General features: G+C 50.6%; 1 protein-coding gene across 1 annotated transcript; it reads right to left on the reverse strand.

Moving 5' to 3' along the window:
• Positions 1-855: 855 nt before the first annotated feature.
• On the reverse strand, positions 856-26,046 carry LOC142086130 (sodium- and chloride-dependent GABA transporter 1-like). The gene is made up of 14 exons (XM_075158738.1): positions 25,809-26,046; positions 20,472-20,603; positions 19,683-19,783; positions 17,013-17,122; positions 16,496-16,628; positions 15,156-15,290; positions 12,877-12,980; positions 12,444-12,568; positions 11,502-11,614; positions 5,931-6,062; positions 5,094-5,196; positions 4,572-4,672; positions 3,644-3,811; positions 856-985 (listed from the first exon to the last, which is right to left on the reverse strand). Exons 1-14 carry the CDS (start codon positions 26,044-26,046, stop codon positions 881-883), a joined length of 1,800 nt encoding a protein of 599 aa, XP_075014839.1. The 3' UTR covers positions 856-880.

Consider the following 26,046-nt stretch of genomic DNA (forward strand, 5'->3'; position numbering starts at 1 on the left):
AAAGTCTCCCCAACACACAGCAGACCTCTTGCCTCCACAGAAAGCTGATTGCAGCAGAGAGTGGTCAGTGTAGGAGACTGGGACAGCCTCTAGCAAAGAGCCCTCCACTTACCCTCTTAACTGGATTTTAGGGTCAGGGAGTGGCTACTGCACACAGCTGCAGAGGACAGGATGCTCCAGAAGAAAAAGGCTGCCTACTCTGCCGGGCTCTGGCTCACAGTGCCAGCCCCAATGGATGTGGTGATAATGACTGGAGACTGTGCAGGGCTGAAATACGGCACCCGTGAGCAGCACATACTGTCCTCATGCCCTTTTCCAGTTTTGGGTTGATGTCCTACAGCTACCAGCATGCTGGACTCCTCACTAGAATCCCTTGTTCTGCCACATCCCCTCCAGTTATGCATTTGCTAGTGTTGGTTTATGCTAGATCAGTCGACAGCCATCTGGGATTGAACCTGGTGTCAGCTGGCTCTCTGGGGTGACAACACAGCTGTGTGCTATGGGATGCTCTGCGGAGATTCACGTGGCAAGGCAAGGAGAAGAACAGAGAAGTGGTCAGCGATCAGTCTAAGCTCTCTAGAAACATCACCTCTTGTCAGGAGGAGGAAGACCTGGGCACCGGCTGCTCCTCCCTGAAAGCCTGGACCAGGATGTTGCAGGATGAAGACGATCACCGCACAACGCCCTGGTGGCAGCTCGTGCAGGGCCTTGGTAAGCTGGGCTGGGAGGAAAAGGTGCGAGAGGGTTCCTCCAGCAGTTCCTCTCTTCGACAAGTGAAAGCCACCACGGAGCCAGGGACAGCGAGCTGTGCCGGAGGAGCTCGAGGGACAACGTGGCGCGAGCAGCTACGGGGCAGGGTGAGGAGGTCCGGGCTCTCCTCCTAGACAGCGGCATCCGAGACCCTCCCGTTCAAGGACGTCTTCGGCTGGAGGCCGTTGTTCTGAGCGTGCGCCTCTGGCTTGGGCTGTGTCATCTGCTGCAAGCGCTGCCCGGGAATGAAGGGAGAGAGCGTGTCAGCGGGGGGCCGGGGCAGCAGCGGTGGGGCAGCCCGGGCATGGCAGCAGCTGAGGATTGGGACCCCTCACCCCAAGCCTCAGAGGTGGCCCTAGTTACAGGGTGAGGGGACGGTACATGCAGCAGGAGTTACTCCTCCAGCACCACTCAGCAATCCACTGAACGCCTCTGCAAGTCACCTTTGTTTTGGTGCTGCACACAGCACAACAGCTCCTCCTTTTATCTGAAATACAGGGATCACCCCTATAACACAGGCAAACTGTTACCAGGCAATACCGGCTGCAAGTAGGACTGAGAGCTGCAATGTCACAGGCTTCAGGGCAGACCTGTTTTCCCAGTTTCCATAATTTTTCAACTAGTGTTGATTATAAAGCTTTCCTAACTAGCTACAGCAGGCTGACAAGGTTATGGTCTGTGCCGCTGATGCAGATCAGACCAGTCCACCTGCACAAACCTTTGCACCAGCAGCAATTCCTGTCACCCTGCGCTGATCAAATGAAAATTGCAGAGCCAAGCAAAGTGAAGCAAGAACCCAGGAAAATATGGAGGGGCAAGTCATTACTGGAGGCGTGTGGAGTGAGCATCAGGAGTGATGAAGAAGAATGAATCACTTTTGCCTGTCAGGGAGGGACTAATGCTGCAAGTTGCAGAAGAGAAAGCAGAGGAGGATTGAGCCTGAACTGAATAGATATCACTAAGTCAGGAAGAAGCTCTTTCCAGCAAAGGGAAACAAGCTCCTACTCTCCAATAACGCTGAAGTGGCTGTTGCTGGGTGAAGTCCCTGAAATGTTCACTGAGCTGCTTCTGCCATTCATGGTCTTTTTTTTCCCCTCACATTCATGCTCAGTAGGATCAAAATGACTTGTAATCTTTCCTGTCTGTCAAAACCACTTTATTCAGCATTGGCATCTAATTTCCCTCCAGCTCCAGCTCTATTACAAACTAATCCAGGATCTGTGCATATAAGAGGCCAAAAATTCTCTCTGTCTCTCCGATACCAACACACACACACACAAGTCTATGTTCTTCCTGCTGCCATCTGCTGCTCACTCCTGGGTCTATGAACAGTGGGGAGGAGGTCTGGGTCTCCTGATGTGTGTGGGTGCTATTAGAGGGAGAGCGGGACAGAGAGGGTGCCCACCAGCCACTCACGCTGCTGACTGGCACTGCTGGTTTGCAGAGGTGCTGAGGGGATGGGTGGAAACATGCTCATGAGCTGGCCCTGGATGCCAGGACGTGCTTTCACCATCCCTAGTGGAAACAGGATTGAGCCTAAGCAAAGGGTTGAACCCGTATCTGTATTTGCAGTCTTCCTTTTTCCCTCTTTTTCAGCTCATATTATGGGGGGATACGGAGCCCTCGAAACATCTGAGAAAGGACCTACTACTGGAATTGTCACTGACCTTCAACATAAAATGGCAAGAACCTAAACACGACCTCAGATGAGAGACCAGAAACTGAAAGCAGATCTGAGACACCAAACCCACCCAGTTCCCCCACCAGAGCCCATCCAAATGGAGAGCTGGGAGGAAGGAAAGTCAAATTCACTTGCAACTTGATCTTAGAGGTAGAGAGCCTGAAGCTGACCTCAGTCCAGCAATTCCAGCCAAAATATTTCTGAATTAAACATTATTCAAAATACAGTATCCATGAAGTAAACTCATGGGATTTAGATGGCGTCTGGTGGCTGTGGCAGCTGGGCTGGTAAAGCCATAAATCAGCACCCCTGTGGTGACTTCTTACACCTGTAGCTTGCAGCAGACAGCATCGAGCCAGGGACTTTGTGCACAGTGCTCTCAAGACTGAATGTCAACACTGTAAATAAAATCTTAACAGTAATTACTAGGTATGACATACAGAGACTCATGATTCACTGCTACATAAAACCGTGCTCAAATTATTTAAAAAAATGTTTTAAGCAAGATCAGAGTTGTGGGTATTGTGGCTCCTGCATAAAAGTCTGCATTGCTTCTTAACCCCTCATTCACTGAGTGCCCTTTACAAAGCACATGACAAACGACTGCTGTGCATGTTTTTCACTAGTAGGTCCTAGCCCTGAGATATTTCAAGCTTCATGCTTCGAGGATGCTGATCTCTCTGCTGAGACATGCCAGGTAACCGTGCTCATAGCCAGGGACTGCTGGGAATTGGGATTTCTCTGGGTTAAGAAACCTCAAGGATTTCTTCCCAATCTCTTCCAGGGCTCCAGTCCCCTGCACCAAAGAGATATCCAGGGAAAGAGGGCTCCCTTTTTGTGATGGTGACAACACAAAGCTCAGTGAGGGACAGCGGACTGACCTAAGGAGAGACTACATGAAGGTCTACCCACTTGGCCAGACGCAGCCAGCCACGTGCTGCCCGGCAGTACTCCCAGCCATTTAGATATGTTAGTGCTCAGCGGTGCTAGTAAGTCCTCTCCAGTGAGCCCGTGTCGCCGGAGGCCGTTCTGTGCGCTGGGGCTGATTTGAGCTCACCTGGAGGAGAGGGTGCGCAGAGCTCCTGCAGCACCAACCTGAAGTACTCTGACAACTTTGTCAGAGCAGAGTCTGCTCGGTTCTTCTTAGGCTTAGTTCAGTGGGGGGCTTACTGTAAGCAGAGGGTGGAAGAGGAGAGGTGAAACTGTTCATACCTGCCGGAGGGTCCCCGTTGAGGTGAAGAAACAGTACAGCATGTATCCTGGAATCAGTACCATGGAGGACAGAGCCATAAGCCAACCAATGCCTTGTCCCCACGCGGGATAGACATATTTTCCCAGTGTCAGAGGGGTCATTTCCACCACACTGAAGAAGAAGACTCCCTGGGAAAAGAGCACCAGCCATTGCAGGTGAAGGCGTGCAAAAGCAGCGTCCATCCATCCATTCTTTCCTTCACTATCCTCTTAGGTCCCAACAGTCTTACAGCCACCCAACAGCTCCTTAAACTAGTCTAGATGCTCTCAGCCCACCGAGTGGTAATTTCATATTATTTCTTATTATCCTGTGTAAAAAGCTGGAACTGGAATACCCCTGATTTCTTCTCACTAGACTACTCAGACAAGCAGTGCCCCCACACCAGCTCCTAAGCAAGTTAACAGCATCCTCACAGTTGGCCTCAGGAGCCTTCATCTTCCTATCATTGGCCTCCTCACACCATTCCCTGTACTACTCTGCTGGAAGCGCAGGAACAGGCAAAATTGCTCCGCAGTCAGTTATACTGCATCTGAGAAGCCTATCAGGGGCTGAGGCTGGAGCTGGAGTAGCTGAGAGACTTCTCCAGAACCAATAATAGCTTTTTAAAACAGTAAATTATTTGCTTATCTTTTGGCATCTCAGAAAGAAGAATGAAGAACTGATGGCCTCATTTAGATTAAAACAATAACCTAGAGCTTTTCTTACAGGTGATTTCCAGTGGGCAGAGTGAAAGATGCACCTGTATTACTTTACCCATCTCAAGTCTGCCTAGGACCACCTTACACCAGACCTATACTGGGTCGAGAACATAGTGTTTCCACTACAGCCCATCCAAACTAAGAGGTACTTCTGGATCCACTCCTGCAGATAGGATGCCCCAGGTCTTACCAGGCAGACAAGAGGAGTGAAGAAGGCCCAGCAGATCTTCCACCAGATGCAAGGTTTGTAGCCGATCATTTCTTCGATGTTCCTGTAAAACCTGTTCACACCTACAAGAAGAAATGAGCATTGAAAAAAACATCCCACCTCAGCACCATGGTCATCACCTCTTCTCATGACATAATACAGGCCAGACACAGCAAGAGGGTGACAATGCTGTGGCATGAGAAGCATTATCTGGAGAGGATGGGGTACAGGGACACAAAAGCAAATTCGTGCTAGCAGCTTCCATGTTCCTGGTGTCCTCTTGAAGGACCGGAGGGCAGGACCCTAGGCATCTGCCAGTTTGTGCTGAGGTCTTTGTGGTGACCTGGAGAGGCGAGATGACAGCCTTCCGCTCCTGATTTGCTGGAGTTATCAGCCTAAACTATTTTCAGTTGCAAAGTTTTCATTGGCTTCACTGTGGGAGGCTTCTGAAATAACTCACTGTGCCCATGGAGAAAACAAAGGAACAAGGTCTTTTGTGCTTACCATAACACCAAGAAATTGAGATGGTCTCAAAAAAGACAAGAAAGAGAAGACACATGCCACTGGCTGAGTAGTAATCAAACAGCTTGAAGACATAAATGCCACCCTGAGGAGACAAAACCAGGGTCAAGGAGTTTAGTTATAGATTATGGTTGACAATATCAGCCAGCTGCTTGGATTGCTACTATCTGCGTCTGCTGGCTTTAATGTTAATTTCTTTGGACAGTAGAGCTGGAGTTGCAATGTTTCCACTGGAGTCTGGTTCCCAGCAGCAAAACTGATGTGCTCTTGCAGACAATTAGCCAGCCTGTTCAGGCATGGCCAAGGGTCAGGAGAAAAGCAGAGGTTCACTAAAATTTCTTACTTTTCTCTGTTTTAGATGGAGTCACTTAATTTAGTCTGCTATGCCCATCCCAGAAGTTTTGCTGCCTTGCCTCCTCATGTACCTACAGTTCTCCACAAACAGTCTCCAGACCACTTAGCCCTGCACACACGTGAACCTTGGCTTCAGCCCCAGAGGTTCAGGACCCCAACAGACTGGCCTTCTTTATGTTATCTTAACCCTTTGCACCAAGCCTTCCCTCAGCCTGGGCTCTGTTGGCTTGAGCCCTTATTGCAAATAGCAAAAAAACAAGCCAGACTGACAACAGGGTGGTGGTAAAAATTATGGAGGCATCCTAAGTCACTTGAGATGCAGCAATGATGAGCAAGCCCATTTATCCAGCATTAGGATGGCTCCTAGGGATGCTGCCACTTCTCCAAAGCTTTCGGTGCTGCTGTGCTATACCAAAGTGACTAGAAAGTTGCCGTGAATGGAGGTACAAGCACGGCTATCTGTACCTGGGTGATGTTGGAGAATCCAATGAGATAAGAGATGAAACAGACTACTGCGATGAAGACCTTCTTCCTGGCTCTCAGGAGATGAGGATACTCATCCATCAGGGCTGTAATGAACCCTTCCACCGTGCAGAACTACGGGAAAAGGTATACACCAAAGACATATCTATAAGTATCTTAGCCTGACATCATCACCTCCTACATTTAACTCCAACGTTGAGAGCCTCATTGCTTTAAATGTTCTCTACAGAAACTAGAAAAAGAGGCACCTCTGCACAAAGTTGGTCCAAACCGTCTTCTGAAAATGCCTCTCTCTCTCTACTGGAGATAGAGGGAGCTAAAAGCACCAGGATTAAATACCTAAAATTAGCTGAGATAAGTCTCCGCTTTCTGCCCTCCCTGGAAAGCTTCCTCTTTCTTCCCCTGAACTCTCTAGGGCCTCCCCGACGCTGCCAGGCTCTCTGTCACAGCAATGTGTCTGTCTGCTGCTGGGACACGTGCGGGACCTTGCTTGCTCTTCTTTTCCCATGTGTGCTCTTCTCAGCCTATTGCAACAGCGCTTGTGCTGTTCAATCATCTAAAACACTCATGAAGGAGCTGCATTACCCACTGCCCAGTCTCACATGCATGTGCATAACAACAACATCTCTGACTACCCAGTCCTTGATTTTATTTCACTTTTCCAAGCACACTACATTAAGTGCATGTAGCACATTAAAAGCCCATCCTCACAGCACATGGTCTTTCTAGAGCTGAAAATGCCTGGATGGCTTATGCAGTGCTCTGCCAGGCACAGTGTATTAATGCTGTCTGCACCATAACACATAAAAAAGTCCCCATGATTGTTACTTTCAAATCAGTTTTTCTACTAGTTCTGCCCTATGGCATGAGGACAGTTTGACTGTATATATGTCCTTCCCTCCTATTTCTTGATAAATTGTGAGATTCACTTTTATATCTCACTCCCAGAAACCACTGGTAACACAGAGCTCTCAAAGAGCACATCATGCCTCTAGCAAAAATCCTGGGAAGTTTATGAGGGCAGCAAGCTCCTAGCTTCCCCGGTCACCCTCAGTAATATGTACAAGGCAGTGCAATGAAAATGAAAGAGGTTTCATTGCTCTTGGATGTCAAGGACCTCCCTGTCCCTGAGACAGCACTCTAGAAAGTGCTGGCATTTTTAGATTCAGCTTTGAATAGGGAGACAAGAAGAAAAAAAACCTGGAGTGGAGGTGGAGTTAGAGGTACACAGACTAAAAAGAGCAGCAGAGGGCTGGAAAGATGTATGGAAGAAAAGCGGGGAGTCTGAGCCGTGCCTGTAGCTGGGCGGGGACGGTGGAAGAGCTTGCACACCGCTGGCTGCTGGGGCTGGCTTCCACGTGGGACAAAGCAAGGCAAAGGGCGATGTTTCTGCCCAGGGGTTTATATCTGCACGGTGTAGTGTGGAAAGCCAGTATTCCCAGAGCATCAAAGCTGAACTGCTTCAACTTTTAATGAGCTAAGCCTCTTATGTTGGACACAAGTACTATTAAAGCATCTTTTGCCATTTGGATATGGGTCAAGCTGCCTTTAGACTCATTGACAGTGAGCTCTTCGCCCCATGCCACCCAGCTCATTGTCTGGAAGAGTCAGGACTGAGCTGGCACCACAGTGTGAAGAGCCAGCATGACAAAAAAAACACTGTCGAAAGCTATTCCTTCCATGTGGATGCATGGCCAGGCGCTGCCGGAGCCATGGGCAGGGCCAGGCAGTCCGGCACCAGGCAAGGTAGAGAGGGAAAAGGGTTCGGAGTGGGGCCAGGGGTGGTTGGGGGCAGAGGGTGGATGTGAGGGGTGTTCAGTGGAGAAGAAGCGAAGAAAAAGATGCCTCAGATAACGGGAGGGAGTAAAACAGACAGCCCTTGGGTGCAGGAAGAGGGATCAAAGTCAGGGAAAGCACAGAGGGAAAGGCAGGGAGATGGGTGATAGGGAAGAGGGCTACAAAGTGAGTTGAAATCTCTTTGCCTCCTACCAAAATTAAGCTGGTGTGTAATGGATGAGGTGGAGAACCAAATGGTGGTACGCTGCTTTTTCTAGCCATAAAACAGGCAATGGCCTTCATACCATTTACTGAAAATTGCCTCATGCCAACCTCTGGCTTCAGAGGTGGTGCAGCCTGGAGGAGGCTCACCTTTCCAACCCCGGGGGCTGTGGCTTCCTGGCTGGCCTGGGGTCCACGTTTGCCAGCCTGCATACCCAACCTTAGATGCTGGCATGGGATAAGTAGGCGCCTGAGTGAAAGCATGCTGCTTTCAGGAGTGATGAGGATCTGGCCATGCCTCCTGGTCTCCCCCTTGCCCTGTGTGCGCAGTGGTGCGTGCGGGTGGACACACACACACATGCACGCAGGCACACACACACGCACGCCTCAGTCTGCTTTCCAAAAAGTTTCATTTTTCTCACCAACTGCCCCCAGCCACAATTTTTAGCACATATTCTGTTCGTCCTCATGCGTCACCCCATGATATTGTTTCTCTCCTAAAGATTTTATTTCCATTCACTTTTCTCTTTTGCTCTTTTTCCTCTTCAGGGGCTTAATCGTTACACAAGCTGCTGGGTCCAACAGTCTGGGCTTGGGAGTCAGTATAGGTGGCACCTTGGTCTGAATGAAAGTCTGTCTCCCATCCTCTCCCAGTGTCAGGGGCTTGCTATCCCCTCCTCGACCACGCAGAGCACCCTGACCGGGACCCACGGGCCCACAGAGGTTTGACCACAGCTGCCAGATGTGCATCAGAGAGCCACAAGAATGGGTCTCACTGCTCGCAGCTGAAATTCCTCATGAATAACCTGTGAGAGGCGGCCTCACATGGGACAGACACAGGCTTGCAGTCACAAGGCTTGCTAGCTCCCCAGGGGAGAAAATGCCTGACCTGGAAACTGGTAGGTTAAAAGAAAGCATTAGCATATTATGCAAGAGGGTCTAGACGCAAGAGAGCTAAAGCCCAGATGGATCAGAGGCAGAGTGAACATTAAGGCACACGAGCGGCAAGTGGGGGCATGGGAGGGAGGCGTGCGTCTACCAATATAGGTCATTCATCCCCTTCAAGTAACTGCAGACGAGATGAGCACCCTGGCAGAAAGAGGCAGATGTAGCTGTGCTGCATCTGCAGAAGACTCACCATCAAAGCTCACGGACATGCGTGGACCCACTCCCACCATCGTTAAGGGGTTGGGGCTTGTTGCTGCACCACAAACGCAGATCTCGGCCCTACCTTCCTTCGCTAGCTGGGCTCCTGAGCGTCTCTGCTGTGCCTACGGCCCCGTGCCCACCCGGTGACAAGGGGCAGCCCCAGCCCAGCAGCCCAAGGGGTGCAGGGTGCAAGAAATGCCCTATGGCCCTGCTGTGCCTCATGGACTGGGCTGCTGACCCAAATGAAAAATGGCTGCTCCCTGTCTGCAAATACCACAAATGATATTTAATCAGCACATAACAAAACCATCTCTTCTTTTTTTTTTTTTTTTTTTTTTTTAACTGGATGCTTCAAAATGCATGTGCAATTGCAGCTGCTGTTGCAGCCTGTGTTATGTGTTTTATATGCATAAGCTGCCATGCTGTTAATGGTGTGTTTGATTGAATCAGAACGCCAGCATGCAGACAGAAAGCTTCTTCACATATATTTATCTGTGCTTTTTTAAAAGCTTGTTTTTCTTTTGATGCTTCATTCCCCCCCGTCCTTCCTTCTCCTCCTCCAGGCAATGATAGCCCCCCACAGACTGCCTGCCCTCCGAGACTAGCTGTCAGAAGGGACTTGGAGAATTTCGAATGGTATTTCAGAAGCAAGGGCAGCTAATAAATTCCACACAGTGCTTAGAGGGCTTATTGTCATGTCTCGAACTATTTACCAGTGCTGAGTGAATAATCCATGAAGAGTAATTTTTTTTCTGTAAATGTAGCTTTTTTGGAACATTTAGTCATTATTTGAAATTATTTGCCAAATAATGTCTGTGGTAATGCAGACGTGAGCTTTATGATGTGTTTATGGGAGAGTGCCATAACTGAAAACCAGATCTGGTTAATTAGATTTTCCTGGAAACCAGGTATGACGTTTCAGGAATAGGTCTGAGTCTGATTATGAACTAGACTTGGGTTTATGAACGCTACCTGTAATCCAAGAGAGCATCCATTTTGTACTGGTGGTTTGCACTGCAAGGAAAGAGCACGCGGGCACAGGGGAGGATGTGACAGACCAAGCACAGGCTTTTGAAGGAGCCTTTGATTTTGATGCACTCGAAAGGGAGGCACGCTGCAATTCACTGCCTCACTGCGTAGCTACTTTTATGCTGAATTATCACAAAAAAAGTATCACCACTTGTAAAAACACAGAGACCATGGGTTTTTTTGTTTTGTGAGGGCTCTAAGCAGGGCAGGATAGAAACCTTTTTGCTACATCCAGCTGCTTCCCCCTCAAATATCTTGTGAGACTTATTTGATGACAAAGCAGTCAGGGTACCCAGCCTTTCCCAAAGCACGGCTCTTTCCCTTTGCCAGGATCTACCCCTGCTCACCAGGGTGCTTCAGCTCTGCCGAGGACCACTTTTGTTATCAACAACAATGCCAAAACACTGCATCAAACCACCACCCTCACACCATGGGAGAGCCCTAATTCAAACGCTGCATCACTGCTTTTCTCATCACAACCTGTCGATACTGCGCCAGAGCCCTGGGTCTGGCTGGAGATGGGTACCTTGTGCAGAGATGCTCCTCCCAGCTCCTGGGAGTAGAGAAGATGGAGACTTTCTACCCTAACCTATGAAAGTAAGCCAAAGTAATGACATTTTCTTGCCTCACGGGAAATGCATTTTGGTCAAGGTGACTCAGTAAGGAAATCCGAAGCACCCAAACTGAGCTTCTCACAAAATACCAAGAGAGCTGCAATGACCACAAGCTATTATCGTGCAGATACGAAGCGAAGCAGTTAATGCTGATTTCCCTTATTTCACATACCTGTTTTGGGGGTGGGGGGAACCATGTCTTACAAGAACAAAGCAGTTATTACTTGAAAGAAACCTTTTTCCTTTTTCCCTTGTCCCAAAGTATTTGGGCAGGGATTGTTTCCTACTAGCTCTATTTAGAGCCTGTGAACTCAGCTGCCAGGGTCACCCAGCAAGATGGGGCCATGCTGTGCCCACGCAGCAGCACCGGCACTTCACTAGGGCCACAACTTGATCTGAACGGAGAAAAGCTTTCCAAAGATCCCCTCCTCCTACAGGGAAGTGGTGATTGTCTTATAAGGCTGACTGGTTCGGCTGGGCTGCTGGAAGCTGGTCATTCCTCTTATTTTTAATTAGCAGCAGGACAAAGACTGGTGCATTGGGTAGTGGTCAGATACTGCCACACTTGCAGTATATGCCTATGTTAGGGAAGAGCGCGGAGACGATGACCACAGGGGAGGTTTTGTTTCACGGAGCTGCATCTCACCATGGAGAGTAAGAAAAGACTCTGCTCAGCACTGTCCCAAGGTGCAGAAGGGGACACCACCATCGTACCTGAAGGTATCTTCATATCTTACCCCACTTTGTCCATGGGTTGTCTCACCTGACTATCCAGACCCAACATCATCAGCATGGAGAAGAAGAGGATCGACCAGAGCGAGGACAGGGGCAGCTGTGTGACAACCTGCGGGTAGGCGAGGAAAGCCAGTCCAGGGCCTGAGGTAACGAAAAGAGGGATGAGCCCGTGTTTATAAAGCATTTGATGTGAAGACTGAACTAAGGCCACAGCTGAACAGAGAGACAATGATCACAGTCAAGAATTGCAGGTATTTAATGTAGGAGCTAGAAACACCTGAGCCTTCGCCCACGACACACCAACCCGGTGGGGTGCACAGGGGTAGGATGGGGAGGCAGGAATGACTGGAGAAACGCTTTGCCTTTTCTCTTCCTGCAAGCAAGAAAGTCATCAAACTACTGTGACCAAATGGAGCTGGAGCACTTTGCTAGAAAAATAAACTGATATTCAGAGCTGGTTATAACTTTTCTGATGTCTTTTTTTTTCCATCACAAAATGCTGTTTCTTGCGATAAAAGCTTTCTCTGGGAAGACAGCAATTTCAAAATATGTCTTTGTGCAAAAAGACACAGTCCCATCTTGGTTAAAAAATTATTCTGAGATTACAATTTCAAAATTTTGCATGGAAAAGGGAGTCCAAATTTTGATCACACCTACTGAAAACCTAGGCTGTATCTATTCTCCATAGGAAGGTTTCAGAAAGCAAATGGCCTAATTATTTCACTGCAGCAAAAGCACATAAAACTTCAGCACTAAAAGAAGGTGAACATTAAAAGCAAGCGGAGATGCCCTTTGCAGCCTAGTGCGATGAACATCAGCCACAGGTGCCTGAGACCCATCTTGGTGGGAGGGCGTGCAAAAAGGGTTGCACACTTGGGTCCCAGACAGGAAAGGCCTGGGAGCATCTCATGCTCACTGACAAATTGCTCTCAAAGGTTGCTGTTGCATTTGAAGCCGGGTTTCTGCTTACCTGAGGAGGCCAGCTCTGAGATCGACTTCTTCGTGATGTGCGACATGAAGCCAACAATAGAGAAAATAACAAATCCGGCAAATACGCTTGTGGTGGAGTTTATACAGCAGACGATAATGGAGTCTCTGGAAGAGAGAAAGAAAGAAAAGAAACCACCTGCAGGTCCCTACCAAGAGGCCAGGAGCGAAGGATGGGATAAACAAAAGCCCAAGCCCTGCTGAGCGCAGTTCCTGTGCCTCGGAGAGGTAGCGCGGTGACTTGTTAAGTGTGCTGCAGGCGGAGGAGCCCCGCTACGACTATCACAGCGTGTCCCCTAGGCTGCATGTTGCCAGCGAGGGGACATCAGAAATCAGGCACCCAGACTCACCGTGACCCCCTCCCTCACCCGTGAGCACTCCCGGCCACGCAGGAGGCTGGGAAGAAACCAACAGACCTGTAGACATTGTTGTGGAAAGTGTTGTAGCTCCCCAGGGCGATCAGGGACCCCAGCCCCAGGCCGTAAGAGAAGAAGATCTGTGTGGCTGCGTCCATCCAGACCTGTGGAGAAGACGACGGTTTTGAGTCTGTCTTCCTCTGTGCTGCCAGCTCAGCGGGTCCAACCCTCTAAGCATGGCCACCCTTCCTCCTTTGAGCAATAGCTCGGCACAGAGGGGATGGATGAGACACCCGGACACTTCAGTGTTTATCCTGTCTATCAGAGATGGTGTGGGAGCTGCTGGGGCCATAATCTTGTTGTCTTTGCTTTGCCAGGTAAGGCTGTGGCACCCTGGAGACAAATCCAACCTCTGGACAATGCCGCCCATCGCTCCCTCCAGCTTTTGCAAACCTGCTGCCCGGGTTGCGCTGGGAGAGGAGTGCAGCAGGAGGGACTCCATGCTGCTGAGCCGCTGCAGGAGATGTGTCTGCAGCAGGAGGGACACCATGCTGCAGGCGTGTCTCCTGCAGCAGCTCAGCGCGAGGCTAGCGAGGGGGCTGGATGCAGACCATGGGGCTGTGGGCTTGGCCACCCTGCCCACTGGGGTGGTCAGGACCTGAGGGCACCCTGTCACTAGGGCCACAGGCACCTGCGATGCTGGCTGCTGACCCAAGCTCCAAGGAAATGTTTGGGCCAGCGGCTGGAAATGTCACAGGAACCACCTTGAAACCTGTAGCTGTGTTACTGCCAACTGGGCTGAACGTGTCTGAAGAACAGAGTTTTCCGTGCCTTTCTGAACACATATCTCCAGAGCGAGGTAGGGCTCAGAGGTGGTGGTGCAGGCGGAGAGGAGAGTAGTGCAGACAGCCGGTGTGGCCCCACTTCGCCTGGGGGTGGTGATGCTGTGCATCTGTGTCACACAGACATGGCCGGAGCACGCTGCTTCCTGGAGCCACGACGTGTCTCACAGCTCTGTGGGGTCAGCAGGGCCCCTGCACCTCATCCCATGGGAACGGGGCTGCCAGAGGGACTTTAACACAGGGCGCTGAGTCGGGGATGTGGCATTTGCCTCTCCTGCTTGCAGCGTCAGGAGGGAGCCTGCTAGAGAGCAATGCCTCCCCAAGGAGGAGAAGGAGGAGCAGGGGATCTGCGTCCTCCTCACGTGGCAAGTGCACGGAGAGTGCAGCCTGGCACAGCACCAGACGTACATCCCCAGCCCTCCGAAACCCGTGGCTCGAGGCTGCTTCCAGGGATGGATGGAGATGGAGGAAGGGTCATGCATCCTGTTTTCTCAACCGTGTCCCTCAGGCCCCGGTGCAGGTCGGAAAGGATTCATGCATTCTCTGAATTTGTGTGTGTGTCCGCTCCCTTTCTCACAGCTGCTCCCCTCGGAGACCCGCGTCCTGCACTCACCCCCTCTGTTCCTCTTCCACTAGCATGTCTTTGATTTTCCAACATCGAGTTTCTTCTGCAAACAACTGCAGAAGACAGTTTGCAAAGCTGGTCCTGGTGCCTTAAGGATTTAAACCCTAGAAGGCACATGAAAAGAGGGCAGGCTATTTGTTTCTTAATTGCACAGTATTTAAACAACTCTTCTGATCTTGAGAGCCCTGCTTCCAGCGTTAGAGCCAATGCAGCTGGCAGTACAGAACAGTTACAGTGAGTTTCCTGTGAGAGGGATCATTGGGACCCCTCGGGAAATGATGGGTGTCCAGTTGTCCCCACTCACACGTGACTGGTGACCTCTGGAACCACAGGAGCATCGCTGCTGCAAAAAGCAGAGTCCATGTCACCTGAAAAACTTTGCCTTTGCAAGCCTCCATGCTTCTCCTCCGTCCCCCCTGTGCTTCCCCTGACCAAAGCAATGTTACTGGCCACCAGTCGTCATTTAAGCACTTCCAAAAATTGCTGCCTTGTGTACTGTTGCGCTTCTGAGGCGCCCATGCCAGCGCCACCCCATCCTCCTTTCTCTGGGACCACCAGATCAAGGCCAAATCACCAGCCCTGGGACAGTTAGTGAAATGAGGCATTCCCAGCCCGGAGGGGAGGTTCCTTCATTGGGGTAATTTCTCAAACCCCCACCCCATGGATAACACTGCTTGAGTACAGCAGAGCTGCTGCATGGATTTCCACCCAGAAAGGTCCTGCCCTTCAGCTTTGTCTCAGCCTGTGAAGGTTGTGACTGCTTGAACTACTCCAATTTATTTTTAATACTTAAAATATTCAAGGGAAATGCCTGAGGAAGACTAATGCGGGGAAAACCGGGAGGTAAGAACTTTCCTCACAAGACTACGAACCTCGGAGTCGGAGAGCTTTCTGAAGTCGGGCGTGAGGTAGAAGAGGATCCCCTCCTTGGCTCCCGGCAGCGTGACTCCCCGGAAGAAGAGGATGAAGAGCATGAAGTAGGGGTAGGTGGCTGAGAAATACACCACCTGCAAAAAACACCATGGGAGAGAAGCCTTCAGCCCACCAGCGGCCAGGAGCTTTCCTGCCCGCAGTGGCGTTGGGTCCAGTGTCTGTCCCTGTGAGGGGGAACGGGCTCCCCGCGCACCGCCGCTTTCGGCAGCGTTTCCTTGCATTTTCTGTCTCCCGTTCCCGTGCTAGCGATGTTTCTGGCTGTTTGAGGTTTCTCTCTGCCAATGACACGCAAGGACGCACTAATCGCAAAAGTAGCATGCTAAAGTCTGGATGAATTGCCCACAGACAAGGGAATTGCACAGGGATAAATACAGTCCACAGAAGTAATCCCTTTAAGTCATCCTTATTTTGCAGAGCTAAAGCTGGTGTTTCTCTAGTCCAATGCATCAAGCAACGTGAGACGTCTTGACTCCAACCACTTGCTTTTCAGCACTGTTTCAGGGACTGGCAGGTACACACCATCCCTCATCACCGGGCCCGTACCGGCAACCACGGGGGCTTCGCTGCGGCTGCCTAGCTAAAACCTGTTTGAGAGGCGCCAGGGAAGTTAACGGCTTGGGTGACCTAGGCCTGAAGCGCTTCTTTCTGATCTCTCCTCTAGATTATTCCTTTCATAATATTGTCCCGCTACACCACGCTGTGCTCTAAATAACACATCTCACTATCTCAGCATCGCTGTTTCACTAAACTAAGCAATTACCTTTCTGCTGTGCTAGCCTGAAATGCTACACAGCGAATAACAACGTGCTTCTGAGCTGAAAGTCTTCCACCAATCCCTAAAGGGCAGCAAGAAAATTTTCAAAGGACGTGGTGGTGAAGTTTTTTTCTACCGGCAGCATTTTAAGACACCATGATTTTCAAAAGGGGGAGCCCAGAAGAGGCCTCGGCCTCTCAAAGGGCTGTCCCGAGATGGGAAACTTAAGTAATCTCGAAAAATCTCTTCCCAAGTCCTTCAGAGAGTGCTCAGACCCATGACTTTAGAGGGGAGAGTTATTCTCTACGCTTAGAATGAAAATTACCATAAACACAGTAGCAATTTTTACAACCATGAAAGGTAAATGTCAGAAATTTAATAGCATCTACCGCGATTCTGCCTTGAAACATCATAACCTTAGTTGTAGGCACTCAGACAAAATTGGGTCCGGAGGACATTTCGACAGCCAAGACCCGAGCGCGGCAATGAGAGGCAGCACTGAAACACCTGGTCTTCGCGCCGTACCTTGCCCGTCCACTCCACGCCCTTCCAGATGGAGAAGTAGACCAGCAGCCAGGCCAGGGCCAGCGTGCCAGCCAGGGGCCAGCGGACGGCGCCGGGCTCCCCCAGGCCCCCGGACATCTGGTGCATGTTCCTCCTAGGGGTGGGAGAGGCTGGTTAAGGGGAAATCCGACCCCTGGGGGCAGAGGGACCGGAGGTCCTGGAGGCCTCTGGAGGGTGAAGGACCAGGTGCAGACAAGCATGAGAGCCCGCAAAACCCTAAAGGGACCTGAGGCTCATCGTGATGGGATAAAGGAAGGAGAAGAGAGGCGGCAAGGCTGTTATCCCCCCTACCCATCTGACCTGCAGCTGCACAGCGCACCCCACCCCATGCCCGCCCCGGCCGACAGCCGGCTCTGACCCCGCTCCTCCCAAGGCTGTCCAAGGAAAGGTGCCGGCAGGCACGGCCGCAGCCCCGGCCAGCAGGCACGACGGCCGCGGCGAGGGGGAGAAACCTGGTGTAGGCAGGCTGTGGACATACTCCCAGAACTCGGTGACGGCGCTGGTGAGGTTGGTGGTATCGTCCAGGGAATAGTTGGAGAAGCAGCGGTCGGTGTTCCAGGTGTTCCCGCAGCTCTGCCACGGCAGGTCCTGCGCCGGCACAAGGACAGCAGGGTTATCATTCATGTGCCCTCTCCGAAGGGCAGTGGCAAGAAGCAAAATTTGTCTTCTTTTAAACGGAAACCCTTTTTTTTTTTTGCAAAGAGGATGGGCGACTCCTCTGGATGGGCAGGAACCTTGCAGCCAAAAGCATGAAATGGTTTTCCAAAATAATGATAAATTGGGACTTGGATTTCCCAGGAAACAATATCACGACGTGATTAGGACAATGCTGTAACTCTAATAAAATGTTAGCAATTCCCCAGATATAGAAAGCCATTTCCAATTAACTGTTGGTAATTAATAGCTACTAATTAAAATAGCTACTGGGGGATATTGTGTTTATAATCATTACAGCTTTTGGCTAGCTTACTCAACAAGTGGTTGGAATTTACTGCACAAAGAATAAACACTGATTTGTTTCTTATCTCTCATTAATACCAAGCTTCAATGCTTAAAAAGCAACGTGGCATTGAGAATGGGGGTTAACAGTTTGTCTACACGAATAAACTACTGTAACATAAGCCCAGGACTAAATTTAAAGCATAGCAGCTATTTCATGCTGTCCCCTGCCCTGTTTATAAGCAACACAAAGGGATTCCTGGGAGATGTTTACACCGTAGGTAGCAGCGTGACGGCAACACACTGCTACAGATTTAATACAATCAGCTCTCGTGCTGCAAGCAATGAAACCGCAGCGTCAGGGCCTGTGCGAGCACACAGGGCAACTCGCCCATGCCATGTAGTGCCATGGCCGAGGCAGCCCAACAAGATCAGCTCAGATACATCTCCATGTGCAGTAATCTCATCTCCTGAGTGCAGTGCATGTAGATAAATGCAGAACGGCTATCCTGGATGATTTCCCTCTGCAGATAAGACCTCAGGCTCCAGCACAGCAAAGCTTTAAGAAGATGTTTGTATCCATTCCTATTCATCCACGAACACAGACCCCTTTAGAAATATTATCTGTGTTTTAAGTGCTTTGTGGCATCAGTGCCTTTAAGTGCTGCCTTCACCCCCCACCTAAATCAGTTCACTCTAGCAGATGGTACCTCCTAACCTGCACGCTGGCTTGGCAGAAGAAGGGCTATGGAGGGGCAGGCAGGGACATCCCGGTGGCCACCTGGGCTGTTTGCACCCACCCAGTGATTCATTGTGGACTCGCTAATTGTACTGAAGCAAATCCAATGGCTCAAGCAGCGCCGCACAGCAGCCCTTCAACCAAGTGGTTTGCACATCAGAGACGCTGTGCAGCTCTTATAAGGAGGGGCAGGCAGGGGGGCGGTTTGTTGCCGCTCCATTTCCTCTGAATTTCAGAGGACAGAAACTGCAGAAGGCAAGCTGGGTTCCTGTTCAAAATCCTCCTAGTCAAATTTAGGAGGAACAGGGGACAGGCATCAGCCTAGCGTTTTTATTTGCACCTTGGCTCCTTTGGGGAATCTGGAATTATCTCTGGTAAAAGAAAAGGCCTTGAACCGAACACCTGGAGCTGCCTGTAGATATGAGCACTGTCACCAGTCGGGTCTGGGACACCTGACTGTACCAAAGCCTCATCCTAAGATGCATCCTGCCCAGGGCGGAACGGGGATGGGTTCCTTTGGGGTAGACTTTTGTTCATTTGGGAATCCACCACGGGTGCACCTCATCATCCATGACTGACAATTTTGTTCTGGACCCAGGAGCCTACAGTGGGTATTGGCGGTAGAAACACAGCTGGGAATACCAAACAGAATATTTTAGCAAAAGTCTTGATAAATACTTGAAATTTTTGATCAAACAAAAAGTGAAACTGGATGTACAATGTTCATAACTGCATTTCAGGGTTATACCTAAGTGAAAAAAGATCCCATTTGAACCATGGAGTTGACATCTTTAAGGCTGCAGGTTGCTCAGAGAGTTAAGGGAGCTCTTCCCAGCTGCTGAGCTGAAATAAATCATTCAGCTACCAAGAAGTTAATGTAGGGCGTGATTCTGACCTTGTACGGCAGAAGACCCTGCTATGGAAGAGGAACCCACTATAAACCACAGTGCCAAAGTACATGTTAAGGGGCAGTCACAAGCCGATGTCTAAATGCTTTCTGAATCATTTTCCCAGCAGAAAAAATCCCTGGGATTTCATTTATCAAGAGAAGCGTAAATGAGGACTAATTGAGGTCAGGACTAAGTCCTGACTAAGTTTTTATAACGTGACAAAAACAGTTATGGAAATGTGCAGCCCTTAGATTCACACAGCTCTAGAAATATGAAAGAAAGGTGGGTTTTAAAAACTGATGTAATTGGCAACAGTTCCCAGAGAGGGGACAGGACCATCCCCTCCAGAGGACCTCCCTCTCCAGAGGACAAGCATCAGTAACCATCAGCACTACACGACTGCCTCCAGGGCTGACGCACCTCTTTGGGAAGGGTCCAGCAGGGTGCTGACGAAGAATCTTTGCACAAACTATAAGCGGTTAGTGCATGTTTTGTGGCATAAACAACTCCTCCCCATGAAGCAGGGAGTAAGGACCCATAGCACAGACAATGCCACGCTGTAGACATGTCTGTGACTCACCGCGGTGAAAGAGTTGAAGAGGTAGTAGAGAGCCCAGGCGATGATGACAATGTAGTAGATGTTCAGCCAGAAGGAGAGAACCACAGCTGCCAGCCCCACTCCTGCGAACGAAGGCAGACAGCAGCATCAATCCAGGTCTCCGGTGCCCAACGGCGCTCACGGACATCACAACAAGTTTTGTGGCAGAGCCAGAAAAAGCGAACCAGCTCATCAGCGCCGCGCTTGATACAGCTACCCTGAACTGGTCAGCAAGTGAGGCTTGTTCCCTCAGATCTCTCACCCACCCATTTCCACTGGGTGACCACTGCTACCTTTCAGTATGCTGCAGGTACTTCAGGGATAGAGCTCCATGAAAACAGGATCTGGTCACTTCCCTGGCAGAATCGCTCTTTCCTACATCCAAGGCATTTCTAAATCACCACTGGTTTCCAGAATGCTGCTACTCCAGACAGGTTCACGTCCCCTATCTACAGCTTTCCCATGCAATTAAAGTGAGCCCACATGGGGAGGCTTGGGGCAGGTCTTCTACAACCAGAGCCCCTCCATCGCAGTCCCTGCTGCTCATAAAGTGCCTTGTTACCACGCAAGACTGCTTGAAAAGCGCACAGTGATGTTAGTGACCGCAGACATCAGGGTCAAGGACAGCTTGATAAAGACAGAGGGAAAAAACTCCCCTCATGTGCCACCCCATCCCAGTCCCCAGGGATTTGCTGATTTGCTTCCCAAACCATTAAAGGGTTTTTGTCCGTAGTTATGTGCCATTGCCTTCACAAACTTACAGTACAGTACCTTTAAACATGGGTGCTAATCTCCAGACTCCCAGTCCGCCGACAGAGGTATACTGGCCCAGAGCGGTTTCCAGCAGGAAGAGAGGAATTCCAGCAAACACCAGCGTCAGGAAATAGGGGATAAGGAAGGCTCCTGAAAGAAGGAGCAATGTTATCAGACGGCTCCCCCTTTTACCAAGAATGAAATGCCTCCAGCTGCTGTTTCTTGCTCCGCAGCACAGCGTGATGAGGAGCAGACTTGCTCGGAGGCAACAGCTTGCAATGGGAGTTGGTGTGTTTAGTAGGTCTCCCACTGAGACCACCACTGCCTTCCCCTTATCTGTTCCTATCACTACGGATATTTAAGTATCATATATACATATATACTGGCAGTCGCACTTAGTTGTTAGCTATTTAGGCAATGTTAAGCCCAACCTGACAATGAACCCAAAAGCCCGGACACCGACACTGATAACTTGTTCTTGTTGATATTTCCTGTCTTACCTGCAGCAGCTCCCAATTCTTCACCTTGATGGAAAAGGGCACAGGAATTTCTGGCATTGGCCACTGCTACTTTGTTTATAGCTGTTTCAGTCTTTTAAGGAAACTGTGGCTAAGACTGTATTTGCTCCTGTAACAGCCCTGTACATCTCCCCACCCTTGCTCTAGGTTTTACCCTTAAAATTCCTAGTAAAAACATTATTCCACTTTACAAACCCTGTGGAAATCATCTCATCACTAGAAATGAGATAATGCGCCATTCAGCAGAGATATTACTTGCACCCCATTATTAGAAGAGCAAATACAATAGGAGAGCCTCGCCATGTCATTTGAAGGCTGTACATGTTCAGGTCATCCTGACTTCTAGGACTTGGGACAAAGCTCGTTTTCCAGCTCCCTTGTGCATGTGCTGGAGCATGCCATCGTCCCTGAGGAGGACAAATTCCTGCAGAAGATGATGGCTGGGGAGAGCGAGGGGACACTCAGTTTGCTCAGAAGCAGCTGGCCATGTCCAGGACAGCACTGGTTTCTGCACTAGCCGGAGGGCTGAGCTGTCAGTCTGAGTCGTCTTCTCCAGATATTAGTGGGAAAGCAAACACGGAGCCAGTGAGCAAAGCAAAACTCTGGAGAGCTGCAGCCCAGCTTGCACCTGGCAGAGCCAGGCTCCAGCAGCTGCTCTCTGAGGGCAGGGAAGCAGCGAGGCACAGCCAGGGATGCTGGCTCAGGGGGCACCCAGCTGGGGACGCCTGCCTGCCAAGCGGGGATCTGAGCCCAGCTGGGAGAGGCAGGCACCAGCACCCGGCGTGGGAGTCCACGGGAGGGAGCGGTGCAAGAGGAGCTGGCAGCAGGTGGCAGGGAGAAAACACACTCCGGGCCAGCAGCTCAATGACCGTGAGCCTGAATCGCAAGCTGGCATGGAAGTGCAGGCTCTCAGCTTCACCAGCAGCCTGGCGTGGAGGAGCGAACAGCTTTGAGCATCGCTGCGGGAGAAGCGCTGCCCGCTCGGCATCCTCCCCTGCACTCTGCGAGGCTGGGACAGGTCCAGCCCCCCCGGAGCCCTGCGGGAAGCCAGGGCCCGCTCCGAGGACACAGGTGCTGCCTCGCTACCGTTGTGCCTCGCCTCATTGTAGAGTTTGGAGACTGAGCTTAACAGCAGCCACAGTGCCTGGCTTGCTTCTGTGCAAGCAGCTAATGAAATTTGGCCACAGCCCTGACGATCCTGCATTTTTCATCTTCAGCAGGCCAGGAAGGTTTGTAGGTGAAAGATTTTATGAGACTATTGAGAAAAAAAATAGACAAACATTTGGACTGAGGTCATTTATCCTGGCCTGACAAAAATCCTCTAGAATAGGGGAAAAGCTACCAAACAGACCGCAGCCTTGAAGTGAGGGCTGTTGGCGATGACACTGCCACTCTGGAGGGTCAGGTCCCCGAGCAGGCACAGGTAACATCCCCGGGTGCTGTACAGCCAGAGGTGAAATCTGTTTGGAAATTTGTACCTAAAATTTGCACGCCTGTGCTTAAATCCTTGGCACAGAGAGAAAGGGGTAGTCTTTAATCTCTGGCCCTGGATGGGCTGCTGAAAGGTCTGGTTCAGTTCCTGGGCCTGCTACAAATAATTGTGTATGACCTTGGGAGAGTCCAAACCTGTCTCCAAAGTCCATGTGTCAAAGGGGTGACGGCGCTGGTCCTGCCCTGCCTGCTCAGGGCACTGACCCTTGGAGGCAGGGAAGGATCACGCAGCGCCTGGCACTCACCATGCAGCCCCAAATCTGCCTGCGGTCTCCAGCTCCTAATGCCGTACAGCAAGGAATAATAATTAATCCTTAAAACGGCGAACACTGCCCACGAATCAAAAGTTGAGCATTATAAGCTGTTACATGCTGTTGCTCGGAGTCTCAACGTGTAAATGAGAAATGCATGATGCTTATTTAAAGAAATGTTCTTCTCTCAAGTTATTCAAGCTCAGGATCTCACAGACAATTTTTAGCACCTACTGAGCCACATTTAGAGTCAACTCAAAGTCCGGTAAAATCCTGTTGACATCAGAAGGACTGCATGAGGTTAGAAATCAGTGTAGAGGCTGGAGCGTTAGTCATAGCTGGGCCCATCCAGCTGCGTGCAGAGCCAGCAGGGAGCCCAGGCATCACTTTGGGTAAAGCCTGCTCCCCACGGAGGATGGGCCTTGCACCGGGCTGTCGTACCCTGGGTGAATATCCCTAATTATGTGCCCGATTACAATGCCGAGCAAATCAGCCGTGAGCTGATACAATGTGACAGCGGTAAGTGAGACGACAATATTTCCATTCAGTTCAATTTGCCTGTGCGTAATGGAAGCAGCCCACACGACCGTGCTCTGAGCAGCGCACATGCAGGACGCTAAAATTAGAGTCCCACCCACAGTCTGCTCTGCTCCGGAGGCACCTCCGTCGGGGCAGAGCCAAGACAGTGCCCATCCGATTGCGAATCAGATGCCGTGAGACCCTTCCTCGCTGCTCCGCATCGGCTCCCAGTGACGCTTTCGTGCGTCAGCTCTCCTGCCTGTCTCCGGCATCAGCAGCCTCCACTTGCCGCTCATTATTGCCGGCTGCAGGAACAGTCGTGCCTGTGAACAGCCAGACCGGGTAGGGGTGAGAGGAACAAGCGATACAGGCTGCCACGAACGGCACGAACCAGCAGGCGAGGCAGGGCGTTTGAGAGGAGGCAGGCACCGATTCCCGCATTTCATCTGTCCGGTGTTTTTGCTCGCAGCCAGCTGATCCCTCTGCGTGCCTGCAGCTGCCAGGGCGGAGATCACCCTGTGTGCCATTGCTAATGCTAATAATAGTGCTCCACACCTCCACAGCACCCTCCGTCCTAGGATCTCAGCTGACTTTATAAATAGGATTGATTTTAGCTTCAAAACACGCCTCGTCTAATTATAGATGTCATCATCCCCACCTTTATGTGTGAGGAGACAGAGCCACAGACAGCGCGGATCCGGTGTGTTTGAGATGGCGTAGCAATCACAGGGCAGAGACTGGGCTAAAAACCAGTCCTGGGACTTAGCCACCAGGCTAATGTTGTATGAGGAGGGCTAGGGCAGTCAGGTGCCAGAGTGTGGCTAGATAAAAATGGCAGACCCACACCGTGGCTCTGGCGACGGTGGCACAGGCTCCCCTAGGTAGACCTGGCTGATTCCCATTCACTCGGCTCAGCCGCACACTCGCGCTTCCGCACAAAACGACATACTGAATTAGAAATCTTCTTGTCAAAATGGATAACTGTGCAGTCTCCCACTGGGATTTGCCCCACGTGCTTCAGAGAAAGGCCCAAGATCCCCCTAAATGCCATGGACCTACCTGGACAGACCACTGCAGGGAGCTAGACCCCTCTCCTCTTTCCCAGGGTGAGGGGAGAAGAGCGTCCTACACCACCTACGACCTGGACAGCAGAATTGGGCTGACGATATGTGGAAAAGTCATGAGAGCCAAAGACAAAGCAGGTTTTGAAAAGGGAATTCAAGGCAAAAGGAAAAGAAAAAAGGTGTCGGGAAGAAGCGTGAGAAGAGACCCTCAGAGCAGCATGAATGAACATGGCACTGGGGACAGCGACTCTGGGCAGTGAAGAGCTAAGAAGGAAGCAAAGAGCAACATGCGAAGACTAGCAGGTGATACTAAAATTATATATACAGCCTTAAAGGTGAGGTGAAGGGGTTTGGACTTGTGTGAGAAGTCTGAGAAATGGTTCAAGGAGGTGAGCAGCACTTCAGGGGGGAGGGAAAGTTATTTTAGTAACAGGCACAAACAATGGGAGAGCTGGGCAGGGGGGGGAGAAGAAAGAGCCTCTGCTCTACTGACATCAAAGCAGCCCATACTGCCCTCCCAAAACCATGTCCCTGCCGAGGCTGAAGAAATAGCAACATTTTAGAGGGGAGCTGAGGCACAAGAGTGTATTTTCTGACTTGATCCAAGCCATGCAGAAAGTCTGTAGCTAGGCAGGGAGCTGATCTCCCAGATCTCTTGATTTCTAGCCCAGCACTGTTTCCCCATCTGCCTGCCTTTCTCTAGCCTTGCAATGGTGTGGCAAAGTCTCAGCTGAGGACTGGTAAGGGAAGGATGTAGTGGGGCAATAATAAAAAGAATAAAGAAAGCTGGTGTTAGCTGCCTGCAGAGAAGGGCACTGCCACCAGCTGCATCACAGTCTAAGTCTTTCCCCAGCTGCCACCTTCTCCTGTGGCCTCTGTTTTCCAAACATTAAGATGGAGATGGTAACTGTAACCCTTCTCACAGCACTGTATTAAATCAAAGCTCATTTCCTTCCATAGGTGACGACACTCATGTGTGCCCACGTACATGTACATACGTATGCATGCTTGCATATATGTCTACACAGCGCTGCTTTGGTCCATGCAAAGCTTCTAATCAAAACTCCCCAGACATCTGACCCAAACTCAGATGCAAAACTGTTACCCCTTGAGACTACACTAGACTGAGGAGAAACCCACCTTTAGCAGCGATAAACTGATTTCCCTGGGAACGCCCCAGCATCCAGCTGGGTGCCTATGTGCATAGCCCTCCTTGTAAATAAATGAGGTCCTAGACACTCCATGCTATAGCCCTGCAAATTCGGACTGCAGAAGCTTGACAACACTCAAACTTCTTGTTATATTTCTTTGGGCTGCTTCTTCCCAACCTGCACTTGCTAGTAAAGCCCACAGACCATGGGAACTAGTCTCCTGACAGCTTAATAACTCACGTCATGAGGGAGAGCTCTCAGCCAGGGGACCAGCCGCTTGCCCAGACCCACACCAAACCGAAGCCCGTTCAGGGGACAAGGCTGCTCAGGGATGAGCGCAGGCGCTGAGCGTTTCTCTCACCTCCTCCGTTCTTGCCGCAGAGATACGGGAAGCGCCAGACGTTGCCCAGCCCGATAGCATAGCCCACGCAGGACAGCAAGAAGTCAAATCTCCCCTTCCAGGAGCCTCTGTCTGGGATCTCCTTCTTCTTCTTGGTGCTCACAGCCGCGGGGGCGATGGGCTCCGACTCCTCCAGGGCTGCCTGCTTCACCTCAGAGGGAGAACTCAGCTCCACGGAGGTATTGTCCATCTTGCCCAT

This window comes from Calonectris borealis, chromosome 1 (genome assembly GCF_964195595.1).
Source record: "Calonectris borealis chromosome 1, bCalBor7.hap1.2, whole genome shotgun sequence".
Classification (NCBI taxonomy): domain Eukaryota; kingdom Metazoa; phylum Chordata; class Aves; order Procellariiformes; family Procellariidae; genus Calonectris; species Calonectris borealis.